The sequence below is a fragment of the Larimichthys crocea genome, chromosome VI (genome assembly GCF_000972845.2).
Source record: "Larimichthys crocea isolate SSNF chromosome VI, L_crocea_2.0, whole genome shotgun sequence".
Lineage (NCBI taxonomy): Eukaryota > Metazoa > Chordata > Actinopteri > Sciaenidae > Larimichthys > Larimichthys crocea.
The window spans coordinates 12741719-12757983 of NC_040016.1; the positions used below are offsets into that span (position 1 = coordinate 12741719).

The window sequence follows — 16265 nt, forward strand, 5'->3', positions numbered from 1 at the left end:
GTCAGAGCTTTGTGTTTAATTCTGGCAGCTACAGGCAGCCAGTGCAGGTCGCTGAAGAGTGGGGTGACATGTGACCTTTTAGGTTGATTGAAAACCAGTCGCGCTGCGGCATTCTGGACCATTTGCAAAGGTTTGATCGCGCAAGCAGGTAGGCCAGCCAAATCTTGGTTCAGTGATCTATTATCTCCATTTCATAATCACTAAGGATCAGTGTTCGTATATGTTTTACTATGCTGACCTAATCCTACAATCTCAAAATCATGTTACACTATGTGACCGTTTACTGTTAATGTACACTGAAGTTTACAGGATCATCACTTGCGCTAAGAAAGTGAGTTATGTTCTCCACCCTTCTGAATTGTAACTCTTATTCTAAAGTGACCTATCAAAACAATGTGATGGAACATGCATACAGTGTTAACTATTGCATATTTGCAAAACTAGCCATAGAGCTGCTGAGTTGTTATTAAGTCTGACGTCTATTTTCTGCTTCACTGTGACATTTCTTACCTTCTCAAATGCTTCCCTGACTATACTAGGACATTTTTGCCAAATATTTTTTGAGATTTTGAACGTTACTGCTGCCTGAATTATGCCGCCTGTGAATGATTGAATGACTTCCAAGCCAAAGTGTGTGTGTTTGTTTTGTTTTTGTGTCACACAGTCTGTAGGGAAATAGTCGGCGTAGATGGTGGGTGTACAAAGTGCAACAGCGATGAGGCTTAGTGTTAGTAGTCCCATATGTGTTTGCATTTAAGATGCTAAAAACACTTGGAGTGAGGTTAGGTTACTGAGAGACTGTGGTTTGGTTAAGGTTAGACGAGTTTTCCTGATATTTTTAGTAACAAACTCTCTGTCTGTTTTATGTATTTAAAAATTTTTAGCAGTCATAAATAGTCATAAAATTCAGTGTTTTCTTCTCCCTGATGCTATTGTTCAGGTCTCGACCACTGTTATATCTTGAAGGGATCATTTGATTTTTTTTAAATTGGGCTTGTATGAAGCACTTATGCATGCTCGAGCGTGTTATCTACAGTAAACAGCGGTCAGCACGCTCCCTGTTTAGAGAAGCAGACAGAAGTCCCAACACGGATGTAGGCTTTACCTAGCAGTCAGATCTGCGGCGTAATATGCCGTGTGTGGCACAGTTGAGCTTTGTCATAAGAATACATCAGTTCTACAGTTGTAGCTCCAGGGGAAATGGCTGTCTGACAGCAAAGTAAGGCAGTGAGAATTAAAGTGAGTCTTTTTTATGTGGCTCGTCTGCTGAGCCAGTCCACAGCAGTACTTTACTATATTTCAATGTGGGGACTTCTGTCTGCTTCTCACTAATCGCTGTCTTCTGTTAACACACTGACTACGTACTGTACGTATGTCATTCAGTCCCACTTAAGAAAACAGAACTATCCCGTTAAGTAGACCTTTTATTTTGCTACTAATATTTTTGTACTTTTACTAAACTAAAAGTCTGAATGTATGACTTTTAATTTTAATGTAATAGAGTGTCGCTACTTTGGTAAAAGATCTCAATATCATAACACCACTGTCACATCACATATGGAGAGGAACAGTAATGTCCAAACCTCTTGAAGGACACGTAGTGTTGTTAGAGAGTGTTCTACAGTTAGTATGTCATCTTCCCATTGATAGATTAGCAAATAAACCTTTTGGTAAACTTAAAGTACAGGCCCTAGTGAGAATTGAACTCACGACCCCTGGTTTACAAGACCAGTGCTCTAACCACTGAGCTATAGAGCCACATAAAGCTCACTACACAAACATAGGTAAATAGGTAGATAGGTAAAGCGATGTCAAACCAGTCTTAATTTAGTAATACCACATCATGAAATAACATGATAATTTCATATCACGAAATAACGTGAAAATTTTTAACGTAATTACGTGATACTGAGCCAAATTTTTTTTTTGGGGGGGGGGGCAGCAATGCGCTTCCGTAGTCTGTAGGGAAATAGTCGTTGTAAGCGGTGGGTGTACAAAGTGCAACAGAGATGAGGCTTAGGGTTAGTAGTCCCATATGTGTTTACATTTAAGCTACTACTTACTTACTACTTAACAAAGTGCTTTGATTGCATAAACATAACCACAAAAACATTAACTGTGCTTACATTACCTGTGGATGTTGATGTCGAACAAGACTACGGTCATGCTCACAGTGACAATGCTAACTTGCGGATGTTTAGAAGGTACAATGTTTAATATGATGATCATCATCATCATTTGGCATGTTAGCATTTTTAGAATTTGCTAATTAGCACTCAAGACACGGTGCAGCTGTGGCTGATGGGAAGGCCAAATGTTTTGCAGGTATTTGGTCATGAAACAAACTCTAGAAGTGACCCAAATAGTTTGCAAAATAACAGCAGAAAGTGTGTGTCAAACAAGTTATTTGGATGAACTTTGAGCCAATATATTCAGAGACGAGTTCTCCTGATATTTGTAGTAACAAACTCTCCACCACTGTTATATCTTAAAGGCATAATTTGAGTTTTTTTAAATTGGGCTTGTATGAAGCACTTATGCATGCTCGAGCGTGTTATCTACAGTAAACAGCGGTCAGCACTCTCCCTGTTTAGAGAAGCAGACAGAAGTCCCAACACGGATGTAGGCTTTACCTAGCAGTCAGATCTGCGGCGTAATATGCCGTGTGTGGCACAGTTGAGCTTTGTCATAAGAATACATCAGTTCTACAGTTGTAGCTCCAGGGGAAATGGCTGTCTGACAGCAAAGTAAGGCAGTGAGAATTAAAGTGAGTCTTTTTTATGTGGCTCATCTGCTGAGCCAGTCCACAGCAGTACTTTTCTATATCTGTGTCTTCTGTAGGTAACACACTGACTACGTACTGTACGTATGTCATGCAGTCCCACTTAAGAAAAAAGAACTATCCCGTTAAGTAGACCTTTTATTTTGCTACTAATCTTTTTGTACTTTTACTAAACTAAAAGTCTGAATGTATGACTTTTAATGTAATAGAGTGTCGCTACTTTGGTAAAAGGTCTCAATATCATAACACCACTGTCACATCACATATTGAGAGGAACAGTAACGTCCAAACCTCTTGAAGGACACGTAGTGTTGTTAGAGGGTGTTACACAGTTAGTATGTCATCTTCCCATTGATAGGTTAGCAAATAAACCTTTTGGTAAACCTAAAGTACAGGCCCTAGTGAGAATTGAACTCACGACCCCTGGTTTACAAGACCAGTGCTCTAACCACTGAGCTATAGAGCCACATAAAGCTCATTACACACACATAGGTAAATAGGTAGATAGGTAAATAGATGTCAAACCAATCTTGGTTCAGTGATCTATTATCCCCATTTCATAATCACTAAGGATCAGTGTTTGTATATGTTTTACTATGCTGACCTAATCCTACAATCTCAAAATCATGTTACACTATGTGACCGTTTACTGTTAATGTACACTGAAGTTTACAGGATCATCACTTGCGCTAAGAAAGTGAGTTATGTTCTCCACCCTTCTGAATTGTAACTCTTATTCTAAAGTCACCTATCAAAACAATGTGATGGAACATGCATACAGTGTTACCGATTGCATATTTGCAAAACTAGCCATAGAGCTGCTGAGTTGTTATTAAGTCTGACGTCTATGACGCCAAATATATTTTGAGATTTTGAACGTTACTGCTGCCTGAATTATGCCGTCTGAGAATGATTGAATGACTTCCAAGCCAAAGTGTGTGTGTTTGTTTTGTTTTTGTGTCACACAGTCTGTAGGGAAATAGTCGGCGTAGATGGTGGGTGTACAAAGTGCAACAGTGATGAGGCTTAGTAGGCCAACTCACACCGGACGCGGAACGGAAGTGGAACGGCACCGCCGCGGTCACCGTAGCAAATAGAATCCAGTCTAGTCAATAAGAGCGCTCATACCGGGCGCGGATCAGACGCGGATCAGAAGCGGCTCTCCGCGCCACAGCGCGAGCTTTCCGCAGGATTTCTATTTTTTTCCGCGAGCCGCGGCTAAACCTCGTAAATTTCAACAGAGCACTGCACCAGACAGGAAATCCGACAGAGAATCAACATAATAAACTTCCGCCCCCCTTCACAATAAAACACAATACACAGTTCATGTAGCTTTTTACAACTTCACATCAACGTTACGTCATGACCGGTGGCACCAGGTGATCAAAGATCGATCAAAGGGTCTCAATGAGAGACTAATTGTTGACGTGGAACAACACACAATCCTTTATGACACAACAGATGCTTTTTATAATCTCCTCCATGTCGAAGAAGCAAAGTCAGCTGTTTGTTGTTGTTGTTTTCTTTATACACTGTTTATCGCGGGGTCTCTGGTATGTCCAGGATTCTCGCGTGATCTTGTGTGAATACGGCCGGCTCGCTCCGCTGCCGTTCCGCGGCTGATCCGCGTCCGGTGTGAGTTGACGCCGGGCAAAGTACCGTTCTGCTGCCGTTCCGCGTTCGGTGTGAGTCCCGTGTTACACAGTTAGTATGTCATCTTCCCATTGATAGATTAGCAAATAAACCTTTTGGCAAACTTAAAGTACAGGCCCTAGTGAGGATTGAACTCACGACCCCTGGTTTACAAGACCAGTGCTCTAACCACTGAGCTATAGAGCCACATAAAGCTCACTACACACACATAGGTAAATAGGTAGATAGGTAAAGCGATGTCAGACCAGTCTTAGTTTAGTAATCTATCATCCCCATTTCATAATCACTAAGGATCTGTCATGATCTGCTACTGTTTTTTTCATTCCTCCTACCAGTGCTTTTCCACTCACCTGGATGCCACACCCACCTCATCGGTGCAGCCACCTTCACCTGTGTTCCCTCGCCTGATTGAAATCCACTCCTTCCACTCTGTCTCTGCCAGATTGTCTTTAGCAGCATGCTAAGCTCTCGCGCATTCATCTTCGGATTGCTTCCCTGGTTTCGACCCTGCCTGTCCCTGACCAGTCCTCATCGTCAATTCACCCTGCCCAGGTGAACTGACCAGCCTTCCGTCCATGACTCCTCTTGTCTGTCTCCTAGTTGCTTGGATTCCCTCCCCGGAGGTTTATGCTGGAGAGTTGGACTATTTTGGCTGGCTCTGCTGGAGAGTACCTGCTGTGGATTTTTGCAACCCTGTTTGGCCAATAAACTGTTGAACTGTTCCAACACTGGTCTCAGTCTGTGCTGTTCTTGGGTCCAACCTCACACCCATTACAGGATCAGTGTTTATATATGTTCTACTATGCTGAACTAATCCTACAATCTCAAAATCATGTTACACTGTATGACTGGTTACTGGTACTGTATACTGAAGTTTACAGGATCATCACTTGCACTAAGAAAGAAGAGTTATGTGGCCAGGAGGAGGTGTCATTTAAAGCTTTGGTGACCCCTAGAGGGAGTCGCAACCTCTAGCTATGGAGCCAGTTATCTCAAGCACTTATGATAATTGATAAAATAACTTTTAACTTTTGGACTGTTCAGACAAAATAAAACATTTAAAGACACCATGGGCTGTCGGAAATTATAACATTCTTTGCAATTCCAGGATCTGAACGTTTGACACTGTGTGATCCAAAACTAAAATAAACTAAGCTATTAAAAACATAGAAAACTAAACATAGCAGCTAGTTGTAGGAGTTTTAACCATTTAGAGCAGCAGCTCTCAGATTGCTCTGCTAGAGGAACATTTTAAAAACAGTCATGCTGCAAATCAAACATGGCTTTAACATTCGACCTTGCCTGGTGAACAGGCAGAACTGAGCCAAACTGGAAACCTGCTAGGCTGGTGAGCAAATGTGAAATATTGTAATAAAAATGTAAATGTCCAAAATGACTCACACAGAGCATCAAAGAGCATTCTGGGAACTCAATATAAATACATTTGCATGCAGTCATTGTTTCTGCCACACAGACAAGGAGACATTTCTGTGACATTGTCATTCATCTTTAAACGATAAAAATTACGGGTGATTTACAAGCATAACAGAAATATTAAGCCTCACCTTTCCTCTGAAGAATAACACTTACAGCTCTTTTAAAAAGCACCTGCCTAGCAGTTTATGTCAGGGGTTGCAAGAGGACAAGCATCACATTAAAATATCTTCTGTGGAGTTCATTAAAATACCATCTGCTCACCAAAAAAATCAAAAAGATTCATGACAGAGCAGAATTGCTCTCCAGGGAATTGTAAAAAAAAAAAAAAAAAGATTCAGTAATCTGGCAACGGTGGTATTAGAGGATGCATAATTCTGCATGCTGATAGGCTTTCAGCCGAGATCCCTGGAAACACGTTCATAGTGAAGCAGCCTGAAAACTGCAATAAGTGGTGCATCCAGGCAGAGCAAAGCGTTGCAACCAGCCGGCACCAAACACTAACAAATTCATACATGAAGAACCGCAGGAGAGTGCAAGGGGATTCGTAGGAGTCGATGAGAGCAATCGTAATCATGAATACAAACAAGGCCGGGAAAGAACAGAGTAGCACATTAAGAACAAATTATTCATTACACAGGAAGACGTACACGGCACAAAGAAACAAAATGCTTCATACTAGGCTTATAGAAACATACTGAAATTGGGTTTTCATTATAAGCGTTTGTGTTTGACATTTCTGATCCAATTTCCTGCATTTACGCAGTAAATCTCTACATTTTACTATTCAGTTCCCTCTTGTTCTCACAAAGTAATGAGATGAAGCTGTGGAGGGTTAATATGTGATATGAATATGGTAAATGTAGTGAGAACCATGAAGATTAGGGCCAAGTGGGGCATGATATATACAGTATCACACATCCAGAGCTCAAAGTAAGCACATTTAAATGACCTAAATAAGGAGAATCCCCACAGATTTAACCATTAAATTGTGTGTTGTACTTTAAGGTGTTACTGTTGGGTCTCTAAGCAGAGGGAATATATGATTATGTTGGTGCTTTGCTGGCTGACTGTTGTCGCACTGACTTCATGGTGTACCTGAAGTAACTTTATTTATTATATACACCCCACATATACACTCCAAAACACTTTTGAACAATCTTGGCCTTCAGCTTCTGATATTCCATTAATGCAGTGTTTCTCAAACTTTTTCTGGCATGCCCTCCTTCAGAAGCAGAAGCTGTTAACAATGGCTAGGGAAGCAACTAATAAAAAGTTGTTGAATATTAGTGAATTAAAGGTCAGCACGATAGCAAACTCTTTCCACTACATAAATTATCTTCCTTTCACTTTGTTTCACTCCACCGCCAATGGGACAAGAAATTCAACAGGAAATATATCAAACTGCTATATGACACAGAGATATGCCTAAAGCTTTTGTGAAATCATTTCCCTGCTTACTGAAACAAAACTCTGACCAAAATCCATCAAATACATCGAATAATTCTAACAAACCACAATAAAACTTGGTCATGTCTGATGGATTGTAGCAGTTTGACCTAATCTGAGTTAGAGAGACTTGTTTGTGTTCTGATCACCTGGTGGCACACTCTTCATTGAGCAGCATAACGCTGAGTCACTGTTTAATAATGCAGGGGCTAATCCTGAGGACCAGTACTGACATCTGATGGCCTACAGTATAACACCCTACACCTCCTGAGCCTGGTTTACATGTTGGGATTACAACCCGATAGCTTCTTTGTTTAACTGCATTACTCCAGATTACATGAACAGATTAGAAGATTGTGTGGCGGAGGCCATGAACACTGTGTGGTTTAATATCAGAGGGAGCAAGCTTCATGATCCATGTGACGTGATTTCATGTATTGTTTCTGGGTATGATGTGTCAAATCACTGTATTTGTGTTGTAAACCTTACAGAGAGAGAGAAAGTAAAGATTTAATGAACAGTGAAGAAAAAGAAACACTAACGCGTTTCATTCAGTCTTCACATTAAATCTGCGCTGGTGTCAGATGAGGGCAACCATTGTTTTTTCTTCTTACGTGGCCAATAAAGTCAAACATGTCCACAAGAGTCTCTTATTTTTATTATTAGTTATAATTGTATATCACTGCCTTGCTCTTTAAGAGTCATTTTACCCAAATCTCTCACTGCTTCTTTTATCATTAGATTTGTTGATGCACAAACTAAAATATGAGCAAAATAAAACTATTTAAACACTATGTTTAAAAAAAAAACATAATTAAAGTCTGTTGTGTAGTACAATGGTTCTCAAACTGTGGTACCACTCATGGTACACAACCTCCCTGCAGTGGTACTTGGAGGAATCTCTAAAATAAGTAAAATACATTAATTGATTTTAAATCTATTTCTATCAAAATAGAAAGCCTAATATTTGTTGGAGGTGGTGCACGGTGTATATCAAAAGAGGAATGCAGACTACAGATAAAAATATTTAGTTCGATCATTATCTTGAGAGATGAAATCTTTAATAAGCCATTTAATATAAAATTACGACTTACAAAAGAGTATAATAATATATTTACACACTACATTTCAATATTAATTAAGATATTTTGGGACAAAGAATGTGAAACTAAAAACAGTGAAGCAACTACAAACTACCTGTACAAAAATATACTATATTAGGAGAAACTAACATTTGTATGTATAGTAAGTATAAGTATTTCAAAGCAGAACAGAAATAGGCAAGTTATCAATGGTCAGCTGAAGTTTCAGTGGTCAAATAGAAAAATCTGGAGATGTTTGTGTTGTTCTGTGTCTGTGCTGTGTGAAGCTGCTCTGAGCCAGATGCCTGCCTGGCCTGACTCCTCAGAGCGATTGCTTCTGGCAGGGAATCAGATAGAAGGGAGAGTCATTTATATTTCCTGCACCACCCCACAAGCTGTGGAGGCAGGGAGCATTTAAATCTCATCTAAGGTCAACAGGGAACTCAATGGCTTTGATAACAAGTATCCCATCTTTGATTCTACACTCTTCTCGCCTCTGCAGAAATTCTCCCTTTGACGAGGGGTTGTGCAAGAAGGTTTTCAAGTAGAGACGAGGCGGACGAATAACTATAACGGTGAGTAACTGTGTTTTGGTGGCTGACCTGACATGTGGGAAAAGTTGTGATAAGGGAAACAAAAGGCATACTAATGTCGCTTCACGTCACATTAATGTCCCCATTCATGTCTGCCGTGTACACAGTAGCTGATGTTGTCTCATGAATTATTCAGGTTTCAGCCCTGTGGAGCAGCCGCACCACAAGGAAACTCACCTACGGCTGAATGCTAAAAAAATGGACTAATAGATCAGTTTGTGGTTTCTTTCCTGTGAACGAGTCAAAACAAAATAGACGGACGACGGGCTCACATATCTGCTGTGAAAATCGCTCCAGGAACTTTAAGCTTTCTGTGGTTGGCAGACAAAGTCACAAGAGGACACGAAGATGCCTCTGCGTCGACTCCTGCGTAAGCAAGCCAATCCTATACACTTATCCACATCAGCCAGACATAAACATCCCCACAACAGAAGGGCTGCAGAGCACAAACACTGTCTGTCACTCAAGAGGAGATTGACGTGGAGAGGGGCTCTTTCATATCACCCAAACTCCCACTGAAATTGAGGTGAACACCTTTGATCTGCAGAAAGATGCGTGTAGTGATCCAGATCAGCTTTGTGACAGGGCTCAGGGGTTTCCATAGAAACACGCGCACCCCTCAAACACGCCAGACTTAAACATCCTGAACCGCATCAACAGATGGTTCCTGGAGAGGCTGAAGGATGATGAAGTCTCACAATCTGGCATGCATCATTTCATCTGACGGAGGCCATATTGCCGTCTTAAAAATATCCACAGTGAAACATACCTCCTTTATTTACAAAAATAGCATTTGTTTGACTGTCTGATGCGAGATTACCCCGTGTTTTATTAATGTGACGAACACTGAAATGAATGCGTCTGCCTCATGACATTTCAAAAAACAATCTCATCTGTCATGCCATATCAAAAAATATGAATCTATACTGCCATTTTATCTCTGCAGTCAGGCCTGTTTTAAAATCTTCTCCGCAGTCAGCTTTAAAACGGTCATTTTTACGTGTACTCATTAATCTTTTTTGTTCTGAGAGGGTGGAAATTTGAAAACTGGTGAGACACAAAAGTGCAGTTGTTAAAAAAGAGCAACCCAAGCTCTTTGAAGTACAGCCCACTTCAGCTCACACTGTTACACAAAGGATGTAACATTGGAATAGATGCAAAGGATTATGGGTGGACTGATTTCCATACAATAGGGTAAGAAGGGAAAAAAAAGGTATTAAAATGAGGCATGAGATGAAAGCTGTGGTTTCTTCCAACACAGCCGGTAATAACGGTTCCTTCATGTTCAAACACCCAAAGATACTTACAGAACAAAGACAGCTGCACATTAAGAGGATCTCATATAAGATAACCTACCTTTCCTGCAGGTATTAAGACTCAAAATTGATGAACATAAATAGCAATAATCGAGGATCAATTTCAGGATAGGATTACATTTTTGCTTCAATCCTCGGACCACCTTTGTCCTATTTTTCTCCCTGACTGTATCTCGTTCTCTGGTTTCTCTTTAACCTTCTGTGTCAAGTAGATTATTAGCTAATTATATACTAGATCTGAACTGATCCATTTTCTCACTAACAACTGCAGGACAGCCTAAACTTCACAACCTCATTAATCTAGCCTCCCAATCTATTTTACTTTGGGCTCAGGCTCATATTGCTCCTTTAATTCTTCAGTTCTCAATAATGAATTAAGGGAGATCTGCCAACATTGTAATTGAAATCACTAAACTGGCAACGTACTGCTCTGCCACAATCAGCTATGATTTCTGGCTCATATTAAACTTTTCAGTTTTATTTCTCCTTATAGGTTGCTAAGCTTTCTTCTGAAGCTTGTGACTCTAAAGATTATGCCTTTTCAAAGTCTGCGAGGCTGCAACTTAAAAGAAAAAGATAAACTGTCAGTCGAAATTCACATTGCAATGACTGCAAAGTGTGCTGCATAAATTATAAATGTTAATATAAATAAACAATGTTGGTTTTCACTTAAACTGTGGAAATGAAAGTTCTGAGTAAAAGATGATAAAAAGGTGGTCTTAACTAAACGCTAACATCAGCTCAGAAGTACAGTGTGAACATGCTGATGTGTTGCAGTGGCAATTCACAGTACTCCAATGACAAAAATCCACCATGGCCAAAAAAAGTTCCCCCACAGAAGAGCATTATCAGAGACGTCTTTAAAACTCACAGGACACCAGGAACTGCAAGCAAGGTCAGTTATTACTGTTCATATTCTGAATTTTGAAAGCATGGTGGTTTTATATTTGCAAACCTTTACCAGAGCCTTGAAAACCAAAAAAAGCTGAGCAATCAGAGCTTGGCAGAGAAACACACAAATACAGTGAAGCATTTAGTGGTTTACTGGTAATAGCTGTACATTTTTTAATCTTTTGAGTATATTTGCATCTTTGTACTCCATAGATATCCCTGTTTTATGAAAGGTAAGTTGTCAAACCCATTTAAGTGAGGGACAGACTTAGCTCAGACGTGACTAGGGTTGGCCCCGCTTCGCTGTAGACCAACCAAAAACTAAAAATGTCTCATAGTGAAAACAGAAACAGAAGGGCCATCATCTGGGGACCATGAATGTCTGAAATGTAATGGTGATTCATCCAATAATAGAGATATTTCAGTCAAGACCAAAGTGGTCGACCAACTGACAGACTGTCATTACCATCCTTTGAGTCACACTGCTAGCGAGGGTAAGAAGGTTTTGGGTTTTTATTTGATTGAAACTCAAGGCCTGTAAGATTCCGGTAAATTGCACTCCCGCCACTCTACTACAAATCCCACAATGCACTGCAACAGCTCAAGACATTAAAGCCCCACAGAAAATGGCCAAAAAGTTGAAGAACAGGGATTTTCAAATCAGGTGGGAGGCAGAGTAACTTTTTACAGACATAGTGTGTCTTGTTTGTGGAGTTTGAGACCTCTGATTTAAAAGGTAAAAAGGTAATTTAAAAAAAGAGCAAAAAGAGGAGAACAGGCTCTCAAGATTGTGCCATTCCAATATTTTCTAAATAATATTATAATAGCTTATTTACTTAACTCTGATCAAAGGTAACATCTGGCCCACAATGGACCACTCAGTTATTCTCTACTAAGGTAATTGAATCTCTGACATGTAAAGTACTTCTGTTTGTACAGACCAAGTTTCTGCTGCGCTGTTCCGTCTGTGCTGACTGACCTGCACAGCTGGGTGTTTTGATCTGAGCTGCTCCACTCTCCCAGGAGCCTGACTTTTAATAAATAGGCGGTTATTTCTGTGCATTTTTAAAAAATCGCGTTGAGCGACGTGTCTTCTGTCATGCTATCATCAGGCCGCTATTGTAGCCCCGATGACTCCTCGACCAAAGTAGCTAATGCAGTGCAACGTTCCACTACATCAATTCACAGCTTCCACACCCACTGAAATGCATTTGATTAGTCACCCCAGCACAGCAACAGGGACATAAATAATTCATCTGTGCAAGTGACAAATGAGGCAATCAATTCTGGGACAGCATTCAAAGAGAAACTATTCAAATCCCCTCTAAATTAATTTTCTGCCTTTTAGTGGCCATGGACTTGAAATTTTAATGCTGAATTCATCAGATTATGTTTTTACCCTGACATGTACAAACTAAAACATTTGGTGTCATGAATTTGTTCAAAAGACATACATTATATACAAAACATCAAGGCCCTTGACCGACAACGAGCCTTAGAGAGTTCATTATTCTTTCAGATGAGTAGTAAGAGTCGCAGCGCAGAACACTGGACATCAGAGCGTTTGGTACGTTGCCTGAACTGCACAGAGAATAGCAGACACTTTGAAACGCGAGACCAGACGTTCAAAGAGGAGAGGAGAAGGAAGGCTGAACTAATTTCATATTCCATCTGACAGTGGAAACGCTACTCTCCATGAATGCAAAACTCTCTGCATGAGCCCATGCTCAGCTCCTCTATGTGGGATGAGATCACACTTGACTTTGACCTCTGAGACTCAGAGAACAAAGAAATCTGATACATAATCTGGCCACAATTATTTGGTTCATCTCTTGTCGCCTGAGTGATGATAAGGAGCCTGAAAGCTCAATGCTGCTCAGATAAGGTGATAAGTAGATAAGTAGATAAGTACAGAGACTAGGCTTGGAGTATCAAATCTGAATCGAGTATAAAATCTGGTTATTACAACACAGCGTTTTCTGATCCTACTTAATGTCGACAGAACAAGATTTGTCATTGATAACTGTTACAATTCACTACGGAAAAAACGTGCCAACTTTATGATGTGATAACATCATGTTTATTGGTTCAGACACAAAAACTATTTTGTTTTTTTTTTTAGGAAAAGATCATGGTTTCAGTTAGAATTCATTTATTAAGGTCAGGGGAGCTTCTATGTCACAACTGATGACACGTGATGGAGATTAGGCCCCGACCGAGGATAGTTGTAATACTACCTTGTGCTGGGGACGGCTGTGCTAGCACATATTTTGTTAAAACATTAACCACGTCCATAATTGCTTAATTGCTAACATATCAGTAATTTTGCAGCATTTACACAAGGTTGTTGGGTTTTTTTTTCCTTTTTAATGTGTTTAGACATGAGATTAGACCATTGTGTTAAAAGCAAGCAGTGGGACTACGTTGAGTGACTGTAGCTGCTTTGTGTTGTTTTCATTTTGCATTTTTAACACTGACCAGTTGTCCAACAGCCAATTTAGCTGTTAAGGAAGTAGTGTTAATTAAAAATGAGAAGCCTGCCACCTACTTAAAGTGAGGACAGGAAAGCTGTGATAAAACACTTGTAGCTTAGTAGCTAAGCGAAGTGATGTGTTGAAGTCTGTTTTATCATTGATTTGTGTGTTCTGCGATTCCTAACCTACCCCAACACTAAACAGTTATCTCTGCCTGAAGAGGCCAACACTGTTTGCGCCAGCATTAAAGACCGAATCCAAACTGGAACAGACAATCAGAACCAGAGACTCCGAGTTTGGGACAGAAAATCTCACTTTTGGGAGACTCGGAGTAAACAAACATATCACCATAGCAGCTGTCAGTCATACGTCAGTATCCCCTGCTGATCTGTTTTGTCCTCTGACAGTTAAGAGCACCCAGCACCTAGCTGACAGGGGCCTCTGTCTGACACTCCTTTGAGGAAAAAACTCCATGTAAAGGTTGTGGGTGTACCGTCTGACACAAACAAGGCCAACAGGCAGAGAAATCTGTCATGCTGTCTGGTGTCTGAGCGCTTCACTTAACATTGAACTACCGGCAAAACTTTTTTTTTTTTTTTTTTTTACAAGTACAACTTCTTGGGGAGATAATCGGCACTCCATCCGCGGCTGAGGTTCCCACTCATCCATCACCTCCCAATGCTATATTCCTGACTAACAGAAAAAAAACTGACTGCAGGCTAACAATCTTTCACTCCGGCTTGCATACCACTGAGCTGAGGTGAAAGCAATGGCCTTTTGCTGAATTACCTTCCCTTTAATCAATGACACCGTGTCGGAGAAAATATCTCCAGGAGAATGGCGAGGGGACTCTGTATCCATCATGACGGTGCTAATGGATGACCCAAATGCATCACTGTGTCAAGATTCATCAGACATTCATCAAAATGTAGAAGGAATATAAATAAAAGGACAAATGGTAGCAACATAATAAGGATAAATTATCGTCTCGCCTGAAGCAGCAGAGAAAGAGGAAAGTTCTTATTACTTTGATATACAGTATACATACTGTGGATATATATATGTGTATATACACACACACACACATACACATGTGATCAACATACTGTGGATTCATGTCAGTAGCATGCTTTTCCTCACTTCAAAATAAAACATACGAGTGTTAAAAAAAATTAAAAAGCTGCAGTCAGTTGTTGTTGGTACATTTCTTCTCAACAGCCTAGACAATTCTGACAAGACAACAAAAGTTTGTTTTTAATTATTATTATTGCTATAATTTGGATTTGCCATGTTATATTCATTCAAGTCTTTTTTCACAGTTTAAATTATCTTTCAAAGCTTTCTACTCACTGCCAGAAATACAATTCAAAAACATTTATTTAATTTTTTTATTTGATTGTCCTAAAATTATTTCAGTTTGACTAAAATAGGCCTAAAATATACAATTTAGACTTTTTCTCATTTTAAAAGCATTAGGATGATCCTTGTTTAGGGATCATACGGTTTCTTCGTGATATAACAAGAAAGGTTTCTTGTTTTAATGAGTCGGTATTTGGAGACATATTAGGTTTGTATAACAAGAGGAAAGATTTCAGATATAGTCATATGAGAAAGAAATAATAATAATTTTCTATGTGGTAATGATAATGGGAATATGACAACATTGAAAAGAAAAACATTGTTATAAGAAGAAGAAGAACCAAATTTACTGTGATTTCTAATAATATCATATCATAAATATATATATATAACTTTTGTTGTAGGTGACGAAAGTTTGAAGAATTGTTTGTGAAAGTTGTTGGTTTATTATTTTTAGACTGTTTTTAGTATCATTTTAAAATATGCATGCAGCACCCTGGCGCTTGCTTATATATATACAGTATATTTATAGTGTCTTGTAAGCCCACAGGAGTTAGAGACTTAGGCTTAGTTGCATGACAAAGTGAATCCATTCAGTAACTGAAAAGTAACCAACAACCCTAAACCAGTACATTGCTATCAATCCTCACCAGACCACACTAAGCAATCGATGAACTGACTGTGTGAGACAGTACCTTCTTGTACAAACAAATGCTAAAACCTGTATGAAGGTAGAGATAAATGGGGACATTTCTCTTGTAATACTTTGTGACTTGTCCTGCTGTGTGCACCTGCAGCTCTCTGTTATCTAGTTATCTATCCCAGTTGCATTACTCTTTGTCCTCTGGACTGAACATTGTTTGTTTCTATATAAAAATGTTTTTGAGCAGAGGGCAGAGACTGTACCTGAGCATCCACAAGCAGATGTCTCATTAGGGTCATGGACTTCCTCAAGGTGTCCCTCTCTCCTGGGATGAAGGCCTCGTCCTCATCAGCCAGACTACAAGGTCTGGTCACCATGAACTGAGCAATCTGGTCGTTCAAGCTGTTCAGAGACTGGACGGCTGCGAAGAAAGCAAAAAAAAAAAAGTTGGGTCAGTAAAAGGTAGAACCACACAGAAACAAAGCATCCATGACCTACTGTAACTCTACTGCCATGCCGGCCTAATAGCTCCAAAGTTTGTTTCCTCTCTCCCTCTAGTAGGATTTTCTGGATCAGACTTCTGCGACTT

At 39.8% G+C, this 16265-nt stretch overlaps 1 protein-coding gene and 3 non-coding genes across 6 annotated transcripts in view; all 4 read right to left on the reverse strand.

The window, feature by feature from the left end:
• Positions 1-16265, reverse strand: part of kaznb (kazrin, periplakin interacting protein b) — a 114482-nt gene that overhangs the window by 77099 nt on the left and 21118 nt on the right. For all 3 annotated transcript variants that reach the window (XM_019262972.2, XM_019262974.2, XM_019262975.2), the window contains exon 3: positions 15940-16097. In XM_019262972.2, the coding sequence (XP_019118517.1) occupies positions 15940-16097 (158 nt within the window). The remainder of the gene's footprint in view (positions 1-15939; positions 16098-16265) is intronic.
• On the reverse strand, positions 1686-1758 carry trnat-ugu (transfer RNA threonine (anticodon UGU)). Its single transcript has one exon. It is a non-coding gene; the product is annotated as a tRNA-Thr (tRNA).
• trnat-ugu (transfer RNA threonine (anticodon UGU)) lies at positions 3176-3248 on the reverse strand. Its single transcript has one exon. It is a non-coding gene; the product is annotated as a tRNA-Thr (tRNA).
• On the reverse strand, positions 4549-4621 carry trnat-ugu (transfer RNA threonine (anticodon UGU)). The gene has a single exon. It is a non-coding gene; the product is annotated as a tRNA-Thr (tRNA).